Genomic DNA, 19,462 nt, shown 5'->3' with positions numbered 1-19,462 from the left:
ACCAGTTTCAACAATTAGCCATATTTTTCCATTCTTGCTGTCTCCTACATAAAGAATTTTATCCATTTTAATAACTGTTTTCAGGTAGAATTTTTAACAAGAATAAAAAAAAATGTGACGTGTATTTCAAGACACAAAAGGACATGTGGCTAGAGAGCAATGGCTAACATCTCAATGATGAAAAGAGTTTATTGTGTTCTGAGAAAAAACATCAGAAATCATTATAACCAGTTGTCTCTTAGCATCACACAGACTCAGTTGGATGCTTGGTAAAACTATGTATCTGTGACAAAACTACAGGAATATTGATTCAATAGATCTAAGGCAAAGCAAGAAAGTTTGTTTTGTTTTGAAAACAAGCACCTCAGGCAATTCTGATGGACTTCCCAAATCTGGGAAACAACTGGTATAGAGCAGTCTCCCATCTCATTTTACAGATTGAGTAACCAAATGAGGACCAGACCTTTCATTTCTCCTTACTGGAAACTACTCTGCCCTGGAACATTCCCACTGTCTCTACCTGGGCCCCACACACTCAGGCCATGATGATTTATAGTGGGATCCTGCTGTATGAGCAACAACTATGAAGTATACATCTAAGACTTCTCCCTCCATTATTTGCCAAGCCAGCAAAAGAAATGGGCTTTAGAAGTTAATGGCATAGACAGAACATCATAAAAATCTACAGCAACAAATTCAAGCCTAAATTAAAGATGGTACACTTGCCATCTGCAACATTTTTCTAATTGATGTTCTTTCATCAACTCTGGCTATTTAAGACAATAGTTTTCCCCTTTGACATGGTTAAATCTGAAACCCGTTTTCAAAATTATACAGTAATCATTCAAGAGGGAAAGTAAATGTCTTAATTATCATAAAACAATGGTCTTGAAGTCCTTTAAGAAACAAAATCTGCTTTTCAAATGCATCTTACAGGGAAGCTCAATACATAAAAAAATAGTAAAAAGCTATCTCCAGAGCTACCAGCTTCCTTTACCTTGCCTAAATCTCTTGATGCTCCCATGTTTAAAACCATTTTCTTGAGATACAAGACATCCTTTACTGGAATGAGTTATTAAAAACTGAAAAACAAAATTAAGCAAAAACCGTAACTTCATTTCACATTCAATGACAGCTAAATGTTGAATGTTTTCAATCCCATAATCACTGAATAACTAGCTAAATTATACTTACCTCATTTTCTTCTTCTCTATTGCCATCCAGCCAAGAAAACATGCAAAAGAGTAAAAAGAAATCATAAATACTTAAAACCAATAGAAATTAAAGTTATTTTTATTAAAACTCTGGATTCCTATAACCTACAGGTATAGTCTATATGGACTGTCCATTCCTTCAAAGCTTCAGAAACATTTTGTAAAGCAAATATTTATTGGAGATAGTGCCATACAATGTGCTAGGTGTTGGAGATAACAGGTGAATAAAGCAGAGTCCCTGCCCATTAGTATCTTAGAGTATTCTATAAATACAAAATATAATTTTGTTACAAAAATAATTCCAACATAATAGAGTAAATACAAGAATAGAAATACACACAGTGTGACAGCAAAGAGGAAGTAACTCAGTTCAGTAGAAGGACAGCAGTACAAAGAATCCTTCCTAAAAGAAAAGACTGAAGAATAGAGAAATCCTAGGCAGAGGGAGATCCCAGGCAAAAGCACAGATATTAAAAGAGAACAATATAGGCAAAGAAACTATAAATAGCTCAATATTACCTGAGTATAAAGTGTAAGGCAGAAACCAGCAAATAATTAGGTGAAGTACGGAGCAGTGGCCAGGTCCACAGGCAGGTTTCTCATGAGGGGAAAATGTATTTTATCTTATGGATTAGACCTTCTCAATCTTTTCTGGAATCCATTTTAACAGTCCCTTTGCTGAATGCAAGGTATACACTCTGCTCCACATCACAACACCTGGCCCTCTGAGCTCACAGTTATGTTCTAACAAAGGTGGAATTAAAAGCCAAATGATGTATACTGCTGCATGTGGTATACTGAGGAAAGGGAAGCTATAGAAGGGCTTCAGGCTCTAACGGCCAGATTTGTATTTCAAGCAGGTCACTCTGCAGGCTAGGTGCCAAGACTCAAGTACAATAATCTGTTTTAAATGGCCCTTAAAACAAATGTACAAAAACCCTTTCCCCAAATGTAGGTCTGACTCCATCATAATTCAGTCAGTTCACAAATGTGTATGGTAGCCATACAACACCAAGTAATGAAGGGGGAAAAAAAGCTGGCAATATATGGCTAAGATCTGGAGCAGTGCCAAGGTTAAACACTTTTTTCCTACTCTAAAACTGCTAAGAACTTCACAGATGTGATCTCAGAACTAATGTATTTCATCTATTCTACAATGTACACTTCCCCCTATGTAACACTTTGCAGGATACATTATACTATCAATAATATCATAGCTTAAATGGCAGAGCATTTTTCTTTTTTAATGATTCATAAAATAATTGTCTTACAACCTATGGCATACTAGATTTTATTTAAATTAGTACCATTTTCAAGAACAAAAAGGGTACTTGGAGCGTCATTCATATTTGTATTCTGCTTTTCAGTAAACATTTAAGAGCATTCATGCTTGTCTGCATGGTAGCTGTACACATGAAATGCTGGAAATACTGAAGTGACCAGAACCCTTTCCTAAGCCTCAGCAGTTCTACTTTGTACAAACGAAAAGAATAATCCCGACAAACTATGATGAAAGTCATCACATAGTTAAAGGACTGAAGAAACATAAATGTGGGATGGGGGCAGGGAATAGAAATTTTCAGAAATCAGAGAACTGCTTGACAGATGTGGCAAGACACTTCCCAGAACTTGATAATAAAATATTTATAATAAAAAGAATATAAGCACACACAGAAAATTTGGGGGAAAATATAAAATTTTTCTCATCATAACAGTACTTCATATTAAGAGAGAAAAATCAAATTACAAACAAGAAAAAAGAAAAGTCCACAATCCAACCCTTCCAGAGACAACTGCTATTAATGCCTTGGCCTACAGACCTTTCTAATGCTTCTGTGTACATGGGCTGGGGAGGCGGGAAACTAAACAGAAATCTTTTTCTTTTAAAGTAGAGTAATCACAGGATACAATCCATTCTGTATCTCCCCTTTAGTAGGGTAATCATATCATACAAGCTATTCTGTATCTTGCTTCCCTCCCTTACCATAAAAACAGCAGGTAAACAAACAAAGTGTATAGGTCACAGAAAATGTATGGAATTCCCTGCAACAGATTGAGGAGGGAATGGTCTTGAGAGCAGGGGATATAGATGAGTGAAGACTTAGTTAAGTTTCAAAATAAAGCAAGCTTATTCCTTTTGGCCTCTATTTCTCTCTCACTACGTTAGTTGAAAGTTGGGGAAAGGGACAGGGTAAAAGATTCGAAGAAAATTCAAGTGTGGGGAACAAAAATGAAAGTAGCCTATAAACCTCAATGTTATTGCCCGAAGTTGTACATTATTAATGTATAACAGAGCTTATTAGCACATAATTCTATTTCTGCTGGAAGCATTAAGCTACCAAGAAGCAAGTAGGGATAACAACTGGTGAGTTACTCCAGCAAGTTGGGTGAGACAAGAGTAGTAGAACACAAAAGGTTGAGAGAATTGAAGGTATTCTCAAGAATGATGCCAAGACTGACCTAGGGATCCACGGATAACAGAGAAGGGAGTGAAATGTGAAGGAAGCTGATAAATTGAACGAACAGGGTAGGGGCAAGATATTTAAACTTGGCTGCTTTAAAGACTAGATTTGATGGAAACTAGAAAGAGAGGTAGAAGGGTAAGGTGAAAGAACTGGAAAAGAACTGGGAAGAGTTATGGTCAGAGTAGTATTTTAGAATTGGGGTACACTTCCAGGAGATGACACCTAGGTGTGGCCATGGACACAGACTACTGCGGCAATAAGACCTTTTTAAAGATATTAACAAAACTGTGAGGCCACAATTAATAGCAAGAATCAGCCACAGATGTTTTTTAACAAAATAACATTTGCTTTGGTAAATAATATAAAATGTCAAGAGCAAAGAACAGATTTTTGAAGGAAGGTTGACAAAACAAGGGTATGGGGGCCAGACTGAGGAGTACTGAACTCCTGTACCCCTTTGAAGGAAGGTTGACGAAACAAGGGTATGGGAGCCAGACTGAGGTGTACTGAACTCCTGGACCCCCGCTGCCATAAAAAATAAGAAGGTATGCAAAAAGAGGCATTTAGCACTCTATCATGAGATCCTGCTAGAATAGACTTATTTCTTCTTTTGAAAAGATGCAACAGAGAAAACTCAGAGGAATACTGTAGCCAGACGTCTGACAAAAATGTACAGTATACAGATCTACAGCTTGCTGAAGAACTGTATCTAAAGAATGTTGATTAATCCATGTCAATACAAAAACAAATCTCTCATAGGTCACAAGGCACATGTGGAAAAAAACTTATTTAAGAGTTTTAGTTAAAGAAACTCAAAGAACCAAACAACATGATCAGCTAAAACAACCAACCAACCAATCTCTCAGTCTAGGATAAAAGAAATAAAGTTTCCAAAGAGAGATTTGGCCATGTCAAGAATATTCATAAATATAAATAAGCGGGGCAGTAAAGGAATCTATACTGGATGCCATGTCACACACAAAAAATGGTTACAGCTAAACAGCGCATTTTTATTTATTCTGGGGAACAAAAGACAACTTACAAGACCAGAGTGATTTATTTCAAAGTATCAGAAAACTTAGAAGATAAAATATTCTCATTTTCCACAATTTCAGAAGTTGGACCTGTGACCAACAGTATGGAATGACAGGCTTTAGCTCATTTTAAATTAGAAAAAATTTAATTAGTTTTATTTGAAAAAGTAATATATGCACCTTGGGGGAAAAAGTTATAATACAAAGAGATGTACAACTAAAATTAGATCTCACTCCCCAGTGGCAACTATTGTTGAGTTTTGTATATCCTTCCACAAACTATATGCATATATGAGCATATACATCTCTTTTTAAGGAAAGACACACAAATGGAAACATGTCTTTCTGCACTTTGTTTTTCTCCACTTAAAGTCTTGGGTATCATTACATATCAAGATATAGATGAGGCTTCAACTGTACTTCTATCAGCATAATAGCTTTGTGTATTTCTAAATCATTGGTATTTTCTTTTTTCTGTGAGGTGCTTTTTTGGGTCCTTTGCCAATCGATTATCTATTGAGTTGTTGGTCTTTCTCACTGATTTATAAGAACAGGATGTGAGGTATCTTCGAGTGCAATATGTCACTGTACAGAATATTTAAGTTTCCTTGTCATCAGAAAGGTTTAAGGAGAATGTGGATGACAGCTTACCTAAGATGAGACAGAATTCCTGTCCTCCTAGTTGTAAGGCTAAAATAAAAGTGAGGCCTTATTCTAGGCCTTCAGTTCACTTAATTTCCTGAACCACAAATCAGAAACAGCATTTTATTTTACCTTGATTTTAATAAATAAAGACTTTAAGATTCACTCCTACCTAATCTTTAAAGATTTCTTACTTAAACTCAAATATTTAAAGCCAATGTTCCTCACATTTGAGTGATGTATATGCCTCTTTTAAAGGAAAAAAAAATTGTCAGACATCTAATATTAGATCCCAATTTAGGAACACTGACTTAAGAAACTAAAATTAAGCCTATTAAAATTTTCTTGAACACTACCACTGAAAAGTAACAGTAGTTTTCAAGTAAAATAAAATTTAGAACTTAAAACTGTCAAAACAATTTTTAAGGTCTGTGAGTTAGAAAACAGTATTGTATCAGTATTAGTTTCTTAAAACTGATAATTGTATAGTGATTATACAAAAGAATGTTTTTAGGATATACACACTAGAGAACATAGGGGGAAAAGGTATGTGTGTAACCTTCAAGCATTTCAGAGAAAATATGTGTGTGTGTATAGAAAGAATAAATGGTAGTATGTTCACATTTGGGGAATCTGGGTGCAGGGTACATAGGAAATCCCTGTATTATTTTTTGAAACCATTCTGTAAGTACGTTATTTCAAAATTTAAAATAATGTTTTTAATTTAAAATAATTAAATGTGAAAAACTTTTAAATACCCTCACAGAATTAAGAAATTTAAAAAAAAAGAATATGTGGCCTCTTGTAGATCCTAGAGCCTCAGCTGGAGAAACACTACCTCTAATCTTTCTAAATTCATATTCTAGTAGTCACTGATGAGAATAAGCTACATAAAAAACTAGACCCTATAATAGACTATGAAAATGAAGAGGTAGGGTATTGTAAAGAGGCATAAACTTACAGACAAGCCAGGAGAACTGGTTGACAACAAAAGGAAGGAAGCCACCAATGACAAACTGAAGAGTATTTCATAACATTACTTATACCCTGGTCCAGAGGTGCATTCAAGTAGTACACTGAGCTCCCTTAGAAGAAAGGTAGCTTGCTCTGTACACCCAGTGCCAAGGGAAGAGTCACAGAGAAATAATGGCAGGCAACCTATCTCAAGTACTAAAGTGATTATCTACACCATTAGAAAAGAAAGGGAATTTCTCAGGTCCAGCCACTCCCCTCCATTTGTTTCCATTTTGGATTTCTTAATCTTTGACCTGCTTCCCAACAAGTACAAATGAAAACATCTGTTGTGAAAAACAAAAGTAGGAAAGAATGCGCTGAGGTCATGCGTGTTGACACTTATGTATGTAGGCACTTACAGTGTCATACATTCAATACTTTAAAAGCCTATCTTCTATGATACGGAGCAACAGGGAGAAAGTCTTCATGGGTAGAACTTATTACAAAAGATCTCACCTACTAGTTCACTGCTTGGCCTAGTAAGTGATACACATTTGCTAACCTCTTCTAAATAGACTGGGTTAATCCTTCCATGGTCAAAAGTTTTGGTAGGAAACGTATCCTAGCTAACAGCCATGAGTAGGCTGGGCTTAAGGCAAATGCGGAGACTTAATCAGAACATATCTTTCCTTGGCATACAACCACACTGATGGGCTGCCCAAAGACTAGTTAGTTATAAAGGCACCACTGTTAACTTTAATTATCAGTTCTCATATCAATCAGAAGACCTTATGTTCAACATTTAAGGATCTACCCCTCTGAAAGCAATTAACTTTGTAAAGACAAGGTGTCAAGTTCACAGCACCCAACACAACCAGGAATTTCACAATTTACTTGAAGTAGTATGGCACAGAAGTATACCAAATTACTACAACATAAAGAAATAATTGCCATAAATGAAAAGACTGATAAAGGGCTATCTTTTTAAATTTTCCTTTTTTAGTTCAACCTAGTCTCACTTTCCTGATTCTCCTTCATGAAAGCACACCTCCTTTAGTATTTATTACTTTGCTTCTTAGGACGGCGATGTAACACAGCAAAGAGACCAAATTTTGATGATATCTGGATTGGAATCCTGTCTGTACCATTTACTTGTTCTATGACGTGTGCCACTCAATTACCTAACTCCCCTAGATGCCTATTTCAAACATCATCCTACAGTACCAAATCTCTGTCACTACTGTCTCCCTGACAATTCTCAATTGATGATTCTACCACTTTACTGTGTCCTATCCTCCTGGCTTCTCAAGGACTTCCAATTTTAAAATACCCGAAAGCAAGAAGAAAGGGGTCAACACCAGTGACCAACATCTTAAAGCCAACAGTCAATTTCTTTTGTAGGCATTCCCAGACCACATTTTCCTGCTTCCCTCCTACCCTCACTGGATACTCCTTAGTCTTATTTGTTGACTCCTTATATTCTACCAGATATCTTCATGTTGGAGTGCCCAAAAACTTGATCCCTGCTTGGCCTCTCTTCTTCTCTTCTCCATCTACTCTTTTCCCTCCTACCTCATTACATCCAGATCCATGGCTTTAAGTACCATCTATAGACTGGTGACTCCCAATCTCCAAACCCAGCCTCTTCCTGCACTTATTTACCCAACTGCTCACTAGACATCTCTACTTGAATGTGTCATATTTATCTCTAACATAACATGGTCAAAATTGAACGATGATTATCCCATATGTGCACATACCAATTATGATTATTATACATGTATATTATTAATTTACATAATAGCCAGGTGATCGTTCAAAAGTGTAAATCAGATCATGGCACAGACCTGCTTACTCTCTCTTTCTGACCTTAACTCTTCACAGTGCCTCCTCCTTCATTCCCTAGGTTCATTGCCACATTAGCCTTCTTTCTGTCCCTCAAACATTTCAAGTTAATTTCTGGCCTTTTCACCTGAATGTTCCTTCTTAGAATACTATTCCTCCCAGATCTTTGACAGAGTGCTTCTTCACAATAATATGATACCTCTAATGTTATCTCCTTTGAGATTCCTCCACCATTCTATCATACAGTGTCTTATTTCACCCCTAGCATTTACCAATTAGGTTTTTTTCCTTTATTTTGTGTCAAAGTAGTGCCTAGTTTCCTCCCACTGGAGTACAAGCTCCTTTAGGGCAGAGATTTGGTTTATCTTAGTCACAGCTGTATTTAAGTGCCAAAAACACTACCCAGAACACAGGAAACACTCAGTAAATATTTGACTGTCAACATTATTTCCACCTTCCTATCTAGCTAAGCTTGCTTTACACTACTCCTCAGAAGGAATTTCAATAGTTAAGATGGCTTCCTCTAAGTTCAAATATACATTAGTGTCAACTTCAATAAATTTTTCATACTGCTCTTCATTCTACCATCTTCCTCCCTTTCTACCATCTTTCTCCTTCTCCCCAGCTTCCACACACACATCACCCCTGATGGCCACCTTAATTCAGCCCCTTCTTCTCGCTTCTAACCACTTGACAATTATCTGAATGCCTACTTACATACTCAATACTGTACTGCCTTTTCCTATCCCTTACCATTCCAGACACTACTACTAAACTCGATTCCTATACCATATATTTTGCAGAATGACAATCACATATAGCCTTGACTTGCATTTGTTGTTCCTGCCTTCCCATTTAGAGTTTAGGTTATAAAGAGAGAAAAGCAGTATCTTGTCCTTATTGTACAATCTCCCCTGGGTTTACCATTCCCATTCCTAGCAAACATTCTCATTACTTTTTGAATCAAAGAAATTCCTTAACAATAGTACCAGTTAGTTCTCATTTCAAGCAATTCTCAGAGGAAGAGGGGTACATCTCAAAACTGACCTGTAGAAAATAAAAGCCATTCAGTCCATAAATTAGCCATACAAGCCATAAATTATCATCATATATCATACTCTCATCCAAGAAACAGGACCCAAGATGACAAGTGACTTAAAACACTGGTGAGAAATATGTGTGACTTACGTGGACAATAAAGACATGAATACCAGACAGCTTTTCATCAAAAGCCTGGAAACTTTCAGCAAAGCACTTAGGGATAAATATGCTAATCTGAAGTAGTGCCAATGAACTTAATAAACATAAACACTATTTCTCACTTGCTTTAAGTCCACATCTTCAACTAGCATAACATATCAAACATACAGAGAACCCCTACTAATAAGGGCTCATGTATACAAATTAAATCTAGGAAAAAAAATTATTTTATAATAAAAACAAATGTTATTAAAATTTTACAAGGCAAGACTATTCTCACAGTAAGTAATCTGATTAAAGACCTATCTCTTGATATATAAATATAGGTCAAAATAGCAGCTATCTACCCAATGTCACACCCATCAACTATTCTTATAACCCAAAGTAGGTGAAACTTTAGTGTGGAGTGTCTATATACAATAATGACTAAAACTAACTTATTTTCTTTAATCAAAAAATCACTTTGTAAACAAACAGCTTATTCCAAATGTATACTTGCAGAGTTCTAAAGTCAGTGAGGGAAGGCTAGAATATCCCAAATTTTAACAACTGTGAGTACACCTGAAATCTGTTTCTAAATCTGTCTTCCAAATTAGTCTGCATGAACACTTGCATAAAGTGAATTATGTTCTCCTGTTAAAGCAATCTGCTTTTTCCAAACCCACAAATTGGGCGTATCTAATTTGAACATTTTAGTGCCCATTATATCCATAGAATTCACTACTTTTGTTCACTATTTTGAGTTAAACCTCTTAAATTATCCACTTTATTTTCCTCATTAGCAAATGTGGGAGAGGGGACACCCATAACCAATACCCTTCAAAAGACAGAAATGCATACATGCTGAAATTCATTTTTATACTAGCTAATGAATTGTTAGCAGAAGGAGCTGAGGGTAAGCTCTTTGTGACCTGATCATATTAAACTATTGTCTTATAGCCCCATTAGTAGACCAACATCATCATTATAAGCAGCTAACAGAACATTTTCCATTTTTAAGATACTGGGTTAAATGCTTTACATACGTCTAACTCATTTGATCTTCAAACCTATGAAGGGTGTACTACTATATTTCCATTTTACAAAGGAAGAAATCTAAAAGTCATAGCTAGTAAAGTGGCAGAGCCAAGTATTCAAGCTGCAGAGCCCTTGCTCTTTAAATCAAATATTTATTTGCTATTACACAGAACTAAGAGCAAAGGGTAAAAAGTTTCAGAGAAACATATTTTGATTCAGTGTACTGGTAATTGTATCTGCTTAGCAACAGAAGGTGTTGTATATGAAATAAGGAGTAACAGAAGTATTCAAACTAGAGTCCTAATGATCATGTGTATTATAGAAGAAACTCCTAAACTGGATGCAAGAAAACACTTCCTACCCACTCCCCCAATTTAGGACCAGATTCCTCTATGATGATACTATACTGAAAGTAGTTGTGGAATATTAAGAGTCTGAAGGAGATGGCTTATTACAGACAGACTATAGGATACAAGCTCACCTAGTTAATGTTTAACAAGCTGTATCTACACTGTATTTTACCAGACTATTTACACCAGCATTCCAGTCCTACTCTTGCTTAATCACATTAAACAGAAACATGAAAATAGATGGTGGTCAGTTCCTTCGTGTGGTGTTATGACTTTCGTGCACATTAGCTCTTTAAAACTTACCTTCTAAATAACAATGAAAGTAAAACGTGATGTGATTAAACCTAAACATGAGAAAGATGAGATTTCTCTTTTTATACACAAAGATAATAATTCAGGGCTTCTTTCCTTCATAAATACCTGCTTACCTTGGTGTTAGTATCAAAAATGCTTCTGAAAATAATTTTATTCTTTCATGTTTCACAAGCAAGCTTTCTTCTAAGTATAAAGAAAAATACATGGGCTGTGTTTTACTTTGGTAACACAATGAATACAGCAACTCAGAAAGTTCCTAGCATAATAAATTACCACCAGACTAAAATCAAAACACACTGAAAAGCAATGAAACTCAGTTTTCTTGAGGAACAAAAGCTTGAACACAATAAAAATAGCCATCATTTATTTTTTGGTTGTTGTGAAGAGTTTAAGCATTTTCCAAAAAAAACAGAAAATTAATGTTTGAGGTGTAGAAGATAAAGGTTTCAAGTCAACTAACACAACTACAAGTAGGACAAAGATATGCATGCCTAAACAAAACAAGAAAGACAAACCCTGAAGCACTTATTCTCACAAGGCAAAGCCAGTGATAATGTGGGGTCACTGTGAGTTACAATGCACTGAACACACCACCCCCTCACCATTTCATGGAAAATAGGTTCAATATAAAATGCAAAGGTTATCCATGTGATAGCAAAAGACTGCAAATAGCCTAAAAGTGACTGCATAAACTCTGGTACATCCAAAGAAGTAGTAGGCAGCATTATAAAGTAATGATGAAGCTCTCTGTATACTGCTCTGGGATGATACTTATTATTAAATGAAAAAGCAAGACAGAGAAACAGTATGTTTAGAATGTTCATATTTTCAAAATGGAAAATGGAAGACTCAGCCAAAATGAAGATTACATATTAATAACAATAATGATTACATATTAAAGGAAATGTTTAGGAGAAAAAAGGGCTGAAAGCTGTATCTCTGAACATTCTTTAACTGCAGTAACTTTGGAATCATGTAAAATGATGCATTATTTTTAAAAATTAGAAAGTAAAAAAATTATTTCTAGAAATTCAAACTATAAAAATTGTATTAAATTGGTAACTGGTATAAACACACAAAGTTAAATTATCTTGACTACATACATCTTACTGGAATATATCCTAGGGGCAAAAAGAAACATAACTCCCAAACTATACTTAGTAGTCTTACTGTTATAATAATACTAGTATTGCTATTGAAACTATCATATATAAAAAGATAAAGCAAGTAAGTTATTCCATTTATCTCATTAGAAATCAAGATTTCTAGCATAAAAGAAAAGAGAAGTTTTAAAGTAAAAGCTTTAAACATGAATTGGAAAGATCAGTATGAAGAACTGTGCTTTTCTAAAAAAATACATATATCCTAACTGTCCAATGAAAATGCATAAGCATTGATGATCCAGTAGCCATGACTAATATGACTACTGTCTAGATTATGGTCTCTAAATATCATTTTCATTAAAAGGAACCAAAGCTCACAGAAGAAATGATTGATTGCAGGACTGAGCTAGTATATAAATGGACTAGGGCTAAGGCTGCCAGTGAACAGTAGGCAATAGTAGTTAAGTTTTGGAAGAGTCAGAAGTTACATGCAGAATTCTGACTGGGGTTGGGGTTTGATGCTCCTAACCCCAGCATTGTAAAAAGGGTCAACTGTATTTAGATCCTGATTTTTAAAAAAACAAACAAGGGACTTTGTATTAAACAACATTAAAAAATTACTGCCAATTGCACTAAATATAATAACGTTATCACGGTTACTTTTTTAAAAGAGCCTGTATATCAGAGATATAAAAGTATGAAATGATAGAATATCTAGGGTGCTTTAAATGTCCTAGGAACAACAACAGCAAAAAAAGTTGTAGACAGATGATACCAGAAAGGTGAAATGTTAATAATAGCTGAAGTTGCATGAGCACTCTGGACAGGGGCAGGAAAGGTGTTCCTTACGCTATTCTCTTTTGTATGATTGCTTGAAATTTTCCATAATAAAAATTTTTTTAAATATTTAATTACAATACAAAAGATGACAAGAAATCCCCAAAGAAGTAAGAAACCACGGGTGTACATGCAGCATGCACAGTGTGGGTGGTGAGAAGTGCTGGCAAAATATACATTCCATCTAATTAGATTTTATTTCTATGGATTCAAGAATTCACTCACCAAAAATAAACCAAAGAAAAAATATAAATATGTAACCATAGTGAATATTATGCTATGATAGAAAATATTTCTTATAAATTAACTTTTACCAAATAGTATCAACATGTAGTAGTTCTACTCTAGAGTCATTTAATCTGAAAAGACTCAAGGTGGAACCTTAATTCTTAAAAAAACCTCACCCAACAGTAGATATAAAACTATTTTGTCTTTAGGAAGAAGAATATTAGTATCTGAATACTTAAATCCATTTTCCACCCATTTGCCAATCTTTTAGCAAAAGGCACCACAGTGCTAAATTTTCATTTCCTGCAAAAATTATTTTTTGAATTATCAAAGTAACCAAAAATAGAGTATTTTTGTACATCACCTTGAAAATTAGAAGTCTGGTTGTAATTTCCACTTCCAAATACTAAATTCCAGATATATAATAATATATATTTATAGATACAATAATGTATAATAATAGCTAATCTATAAAGTAATCTCACAGGCTTTTTTTTTGTCTCAAATTTCAAGTTACACTATACCAGAATTTACATAAATGCAATTGGTCCACAGATCTAACCATCAAGTCCCTAGACACTTTAAAATAACCCAGGAATCACAGAGAGACATTAAGTACCATCAATAACCTCATATAAGAGGTCAAGTTGTATGCTCTATGACAGAAATACTACAAATTGACAAAGCAGATGCACCACTCACAGAAACAACAAAAGGTAAAATGACAGGACTATGACTTTGAGTTAACAGTATAGGAATTATCATACCCCAAAGTCAAACTAGGCAGCTGGTTTTCATGCCTGTATCTACTCTCATGGGAGCACAGAAAATCAAACCTGACACTGTAAGTACTATAACTAGTATGATGAAAAAGAACTATACAGTTCATCCTAAGTTTTCTGTTCTATGGTCCTTCCTTTGCCTTCTGTCTAGAACATATGTTCCAATTCCTATTTTTCCCCATTTTTCACAACATCAGATGGGGAAGTATTACAGTACAGGTTAAGAATGAAAGCTGGAATGTCAGTCAACCTGAATTTGAATACCAACTCCAATACTTTTTAACATTTTTGTCCTAAGTTACTTAAGAGAAATGGTGGCCAAAGAGATTATACAACTGAAATAGTAATGGCATACTTTACTTCAAATAGAAGATAAAACAATGTCTATTTAAAATCCTCCATAGTGCCTGGCACTATTAAGTTAGCACTCAATAAATGGGAACTGTCAGCAATATCAATTACATATCTGTAAGTTAGCACTCAATAAATGGGAACTGTCAGCAGTATCAATTACATATCTGTAAGATTCTGATAACAATAATCTCCACTTATAATGTATAAAAATAATGAAACATTATGATGTATAAGAGCCTTAAACTAAAAGGGTACTGTATGTCTATTTTACTTCAGTAAAATAAAGTAGAATAAAAAACAGTCTCCACTATTAGAAAATAGCATAAATAATAAGGGCCTTGCTCATTTTTATATCCTCAGGTCTTGGCACTGATAAGGTGCACAATAAATAATTTTGAACGAATAAGGAGTAGAGCAGTGAAGGTAGGAGATGAGGTTGAGGAGAACGGCAAAAATACTGAAAAGGGAGTCAACACTTAACTGTGGTCTTCAGGCCAGTGCCAGTTGACTAAGTTTATTACATATCTACAAGTACAGAAATTGAGACTAGAGCTAGAAACTTCTACAGCAATTTGACCTTGATCAGTCATCAGTAGGCTTATTTTAAATTTTTTATTTTGAAATAATAACAGATTGACAGGAAGTTGCAAAAGTAATACAAAAAGTCTCTGTCTCTTTACCCAGTCCCTTCCGATAGTAACATCTTATGTAGCATAGTCTAATATCAAAACCTGGAAATTGATACTGGCACATCACTGTTGACCAGACTAGGCCTTATTCAGTTTACATCAATCTTTTTAACCTTCATTCATATTCGTGTATTCTATAATTCTATGCAACTTTATTCCATGTATATGTAACCACAAACATGATACATAACTGTTCCTTTAGTGATGCTGTATTCAAGGGATTCATTTTTATTGTATGTTTAAAAAGTATCATTCCGTGATAAACTGGTCTTTCACCACATATAGTTCAGGAAACACTAAACTAGAATATGCATAAACCAGCCTTATCCTATTTGGGACCCCTGATTTCCTAAATAATTGATAATTGGATTAATTTTTGTCCTGTGGAGTACTAGACAATTCTAAATTGAAGCATATATAGAAAAAGTCTCCAGTTTTTTTAGCTGGAGTTTTACTGCTACCTAATAAAATTTTGTTCTTCACTCCTCAGTCTTTTACTTCTATCATACCCAACAATCCAAGGTACACAAAAGCCAGGATTTCACTTTAAAAACAATGCCTCCAGCCCTAATACCAAAACAAGGCAAAGACCTCACCAAAAAAGAAAACTATAGACCAATATCCCTGATGAACGTAGATGCAAAAATACTCAACAAAATATTAGCAAACCAAATTCAAAAATACATCAAAAGGATCATACACCATGACCAAGTGGGATTCATCCCAGGGATGCAAGGATGGTACAACATTCGAAAATCCATCAACATCATCCACCACATCAACAAAAAGAAGGACAAAAACCACACGATCATCTCCATAGATGCTGAAAAAGCATTTGACAAAATTCAACATCCATTCATGATAAAAACTCTCAACAAAATGGGCATAGAGGGCAGGTACCTCAACATAATAAAGGCCATATATGATACACCCACAGCTAACATCATACTGAACAGCAAGAGGCTGAAAGCTTTTCCTCTGAGATCGGGAACAAGACAAAGATGCCCACTCTCCCCACTGTTATTCAACATAGTACTGGAGGTCCTAGCCACGGCAATTAGACAAAACAAAGAAATACAAGGAATTCAGATTGGTAAAGAAGAAGTTAAACTGTCACTATTTGCAGATGACATGATACTGTACATAAAAAACCCTAAAGACTCCACTCCAAAACTACTAGAACTAATATCAGAATTCAGCAAAGTTGCAGGATACAAAATTAACACACAGAAATCTGTGGCTTTCCTATACACTAACAATGAACTAATAGAAAGAAAAATCAGGAAAACAATTCCATTCAAAATAGCATCAAAAAGAATAAAATACCTAGGAATAAACCTAACCAAGGAAGTGAAAGACCTATACCCTGAAAACTACAAGACACTCTTAAGAAAAATTAAAGAGGACACTAACAAATGGAAACTCATCCCATGTTCCTGGCTAGGAAGAATTAAAATCATCAAAATGGCCATCCTGCCCAAAGCAATATACAGATTCGATGCAATCCCTATCAAATTACCAACAGCATTCTTCAATGAACTGGAACAAACAGTTCAAAAATTCATATGGAACCGTCAAAGACCCTGGATAGCCAAAGCAGTCCTGAGAAGGAAGAATAAAGTGGGGGGGATCTCGCTCCCCAACTTCAAGCTCTACTACAAAGCCACAGTAATCAAGACAATTTGGTACTGGCACAAGAACAGAACCACAGACCAGTGGAACAGATTAGAGACTCCAGACATTAACCCAAACATATATGGTCAATTAATATTCGATAAAGGAGCCATGGACATGCAATGGGGAAATGACAGTCTCTTCAACAAATGGTACTGGCAGAACTGGACAGCTACATGTAAGAGAATGAAACTGGATCACTGTCTAACCCCATATACAAAAGTAAATTCGAAATGGATCAAAGACCTCAATGTAAGTCATGAAACCATAAAACTCTTAGAAAATAACATAGGCAAAAATCTCTTGGACATAAACATTAGCGACTTCTTCATGAACATATCTCCCCGGGCAAGGAAAACAAAAGCAAAAATGAACAAGTGGGACTATATCAAGCTGAAAAGCTTCTGTACAGCAAAGGACACCATCAATAGAACAAAAAGGTACCCTACAGTATGGGAGAATATATTCGTAAGTGACAGATCCGATAAAGGCTTGACATCCAAAATAGATAAAAGAGCTCACACACCTCAACAAACATAAAGCAAATAATCCAATTAAAAAATGGGCACAGGAGCTGAACAGACAGTTCTCCAAAGAAGAAATTCAGATGGCCAACAGACACATGAAAAGATGTTCCACATTGCTCGTTATCAGAGAAATGCAAATTAAAATCACAATGAGATATCACCTCACACCAGTAAGGATGGCTACCATCCAAAAGACAAACAACAACAAATGTTGGTCAGGTTGTGGAGAAAGGGGAACCCTCCTACACTGCTGGTGGGAATGTAAATTAGTTCAACCATTGTGGAAAGCAGTATGGAGGTTCCTCAAAATGCTCAAAATAGAAATACCATTTGACCCAGAAATTCCACTTCTAGAAATTTACCCTAAGAATGCAGCACTCCAATTTGAAAAAGACAGATGCACCCCTATGTTTATTGCTGCACTATTTACAATAGCCAAGACATGGAAGCGACCTAAATGTCCATCAGTAGATGAATGGATAAAGAAGATGTGGTACATATACACGATGGAATATTACACAGCCATAAGAAAAAAACAGATCCTACCATTCGCAACAGCATGGATGGAGTTGGAGGGTATTATGCTCAGTGAAATAAGCCAGGTGGAGAAAGACAAGTACCAAATGATTTCACTCATATGTGGAGTATAAGAACAAAGGAAAACTGAAGGAACAAAACAGCAGCAGAATCACAGAACCTAAGAATGGACTAATAGTTACCAAAGGTAAAGGGATTGGGGAGGATGGGTGGGAAGGGAGGGACAAGGGCAGGGAAAAAGAAAGGGGGCATTGCAATTAGCATGAATAGTTGTGGCATGGGGAGGGCTGTGCAACACAGAGAAGACAAGTAGTGATTCTACAGCATCTTACTGCGCTGATGGACAGTGACTGTGAAGGGGTATGTGGGGGGGACTTGGTGAAGGGGGAAGCCTAGTAATCATAATGTTCTTCATGTAATTGTAGATTAATGATACCAAAAAAAAAGAAAAATGCCTCCAGAAGACTACAAGGTATATGGAGTACCATGACGTAAAAATCAAAGCTTCTAAAAACTTCACAATGCTCATCTAAAAATCTTGTGGATTTTTACCTTCTCAGATTACTGAAAATACACTAGAAACAATTCTTGCCTGAAGCTTTGAGAAATCTTTCAACATATTTAGACTGCATGTCATTTTAAGAGATTTTCTTGTAGCTCTCAGCCCATACTTTCTACACTTGTTTGTAAAAAGTATGATCAGAAACCTGTAAACTACATTTCTCCTTTGGCACTAATAGAATGTACCAAAGGCTGGAAGAGTAAGAGGAAATTTGCTCCTTCCTGTTGGTCACAGTTCTGATGTGTACTGACCAATGTATGCATTTCACCTGGGTGGTGATTCCAACTGCTACCTTTTTTCCACAACCCCAGAACAGCCTGACAGCAGTTCCTCAGAGACATCAGCACCGGCTGACTGTTGAATACTCCTTCAGAAGTCTCAATATCAGGGTAGAGTACTCCAAGCTTCTAGGTTCTGGAAACCATACCCACCTCCCTTTTTTCTCCTAGCCCTATGGTTGGTAGCTACTTCCTGCCCTTCTATCTAGGTTAACCTCAATGTCCCCTTTTCATTTTCTCAGTTCTCCAAAATCCCTTTTAAACAATTCCTTACATTAAATTGTTTTCCTGATATAGAGAAAAACAACCTGAAAGCTTCCTTAAAGCTCCTTTCTTAAAATCTTACACAGGAGAAACATAAAATGGAGGTAATTATTCTAACATAATGCCAAGTTAGGTTTTTGGCATTCTTACCAAGAATTCTTACCAGGCCACTCTAAAAAGCACGAAACTAGGATGGGCCTTGCTTTCCTGAAAACTTAACACTTTTAAAAATTGTACATAAGCAGTCTTGGAAATTAGGCACTCAATATGATTTTTCATTAGTGTTCTGGAGAAAGTATAGGCAAACTTCTGATGAAGGGCCAGAAAGTAAACACTTCAGGTTTTGCAGATCATGTGGTCTCTGCCACAACTACTCAACTCTTGATGTACTTATGTGAAAGCAGCCACAGACAACAAGTAAATAAATGAGCATGGCTTGTGCCAGTAACACTATTTATGAATACAGAAATTCCAATTTCAGATCACTTTCACAAGTCACAAAATAGTCTTTCCATTTCTTTTAAGTCATGTGAAAAATATAAAATCATTTTGAATGCATGGGTTGTACTATTAAAACATACAAGCAAGTTG

The 19,462-nt window shown here is 35.6% G+C and overlaps 1 protein-coding gene across 5 annotated transcripts in view; it reads right to left on the bottom strand.

The window, feature by feature from the left end:
- The window catches only part of SETD2 (SET domain containing 2, histone lysine methyltransferase), a 165,243-nt gene that overhangs the window by 134,163 nt on the left and 11,618 nt on the right, over window positions 1–19,462 (bottom strand). For 4 of the 5 annotated variants that reach the window (XR_005023078.2, XR_008996470.1, XM_036877191.2 and 1 more), the window contains exon 2: window positions 1,195–1,210. Coding sequence is in view for 3 of the 5 variants with exons in the window: in XM_036877191.2 (XP_036733086.2) it covers window positions 1,195–1,210 (16 nt within the window). In the remaining 2 variants the exon portion in view is untranslated. Of the gene's footprint in view, window positions 1–997; window positions 1,163–1,194; window positions 1,211–19,462 lie in introns of those variants that run through there. The other variant, XM_057498482.1, reaches the window with a different exon arrangement.

Source organism: Manis pentadactyla, chromosome 1 (genome assembly GCF_030020395.1).
Source record: "Manis pentadactyla isolate mManPen7 chromosome 1, mManPen7.hap1, whole genome shotgun sequence".
NCBI lineage: Eukaryota > Metazoa > Chordata > Mammalia > Pholidota > Manidae > Manis > Manis pentadactyla.
The sequence above is the reverse complement of the archived record's forward strand: the minus strand, read 5'-3'. Positions and strand labels throughout refer to the sequence as shown.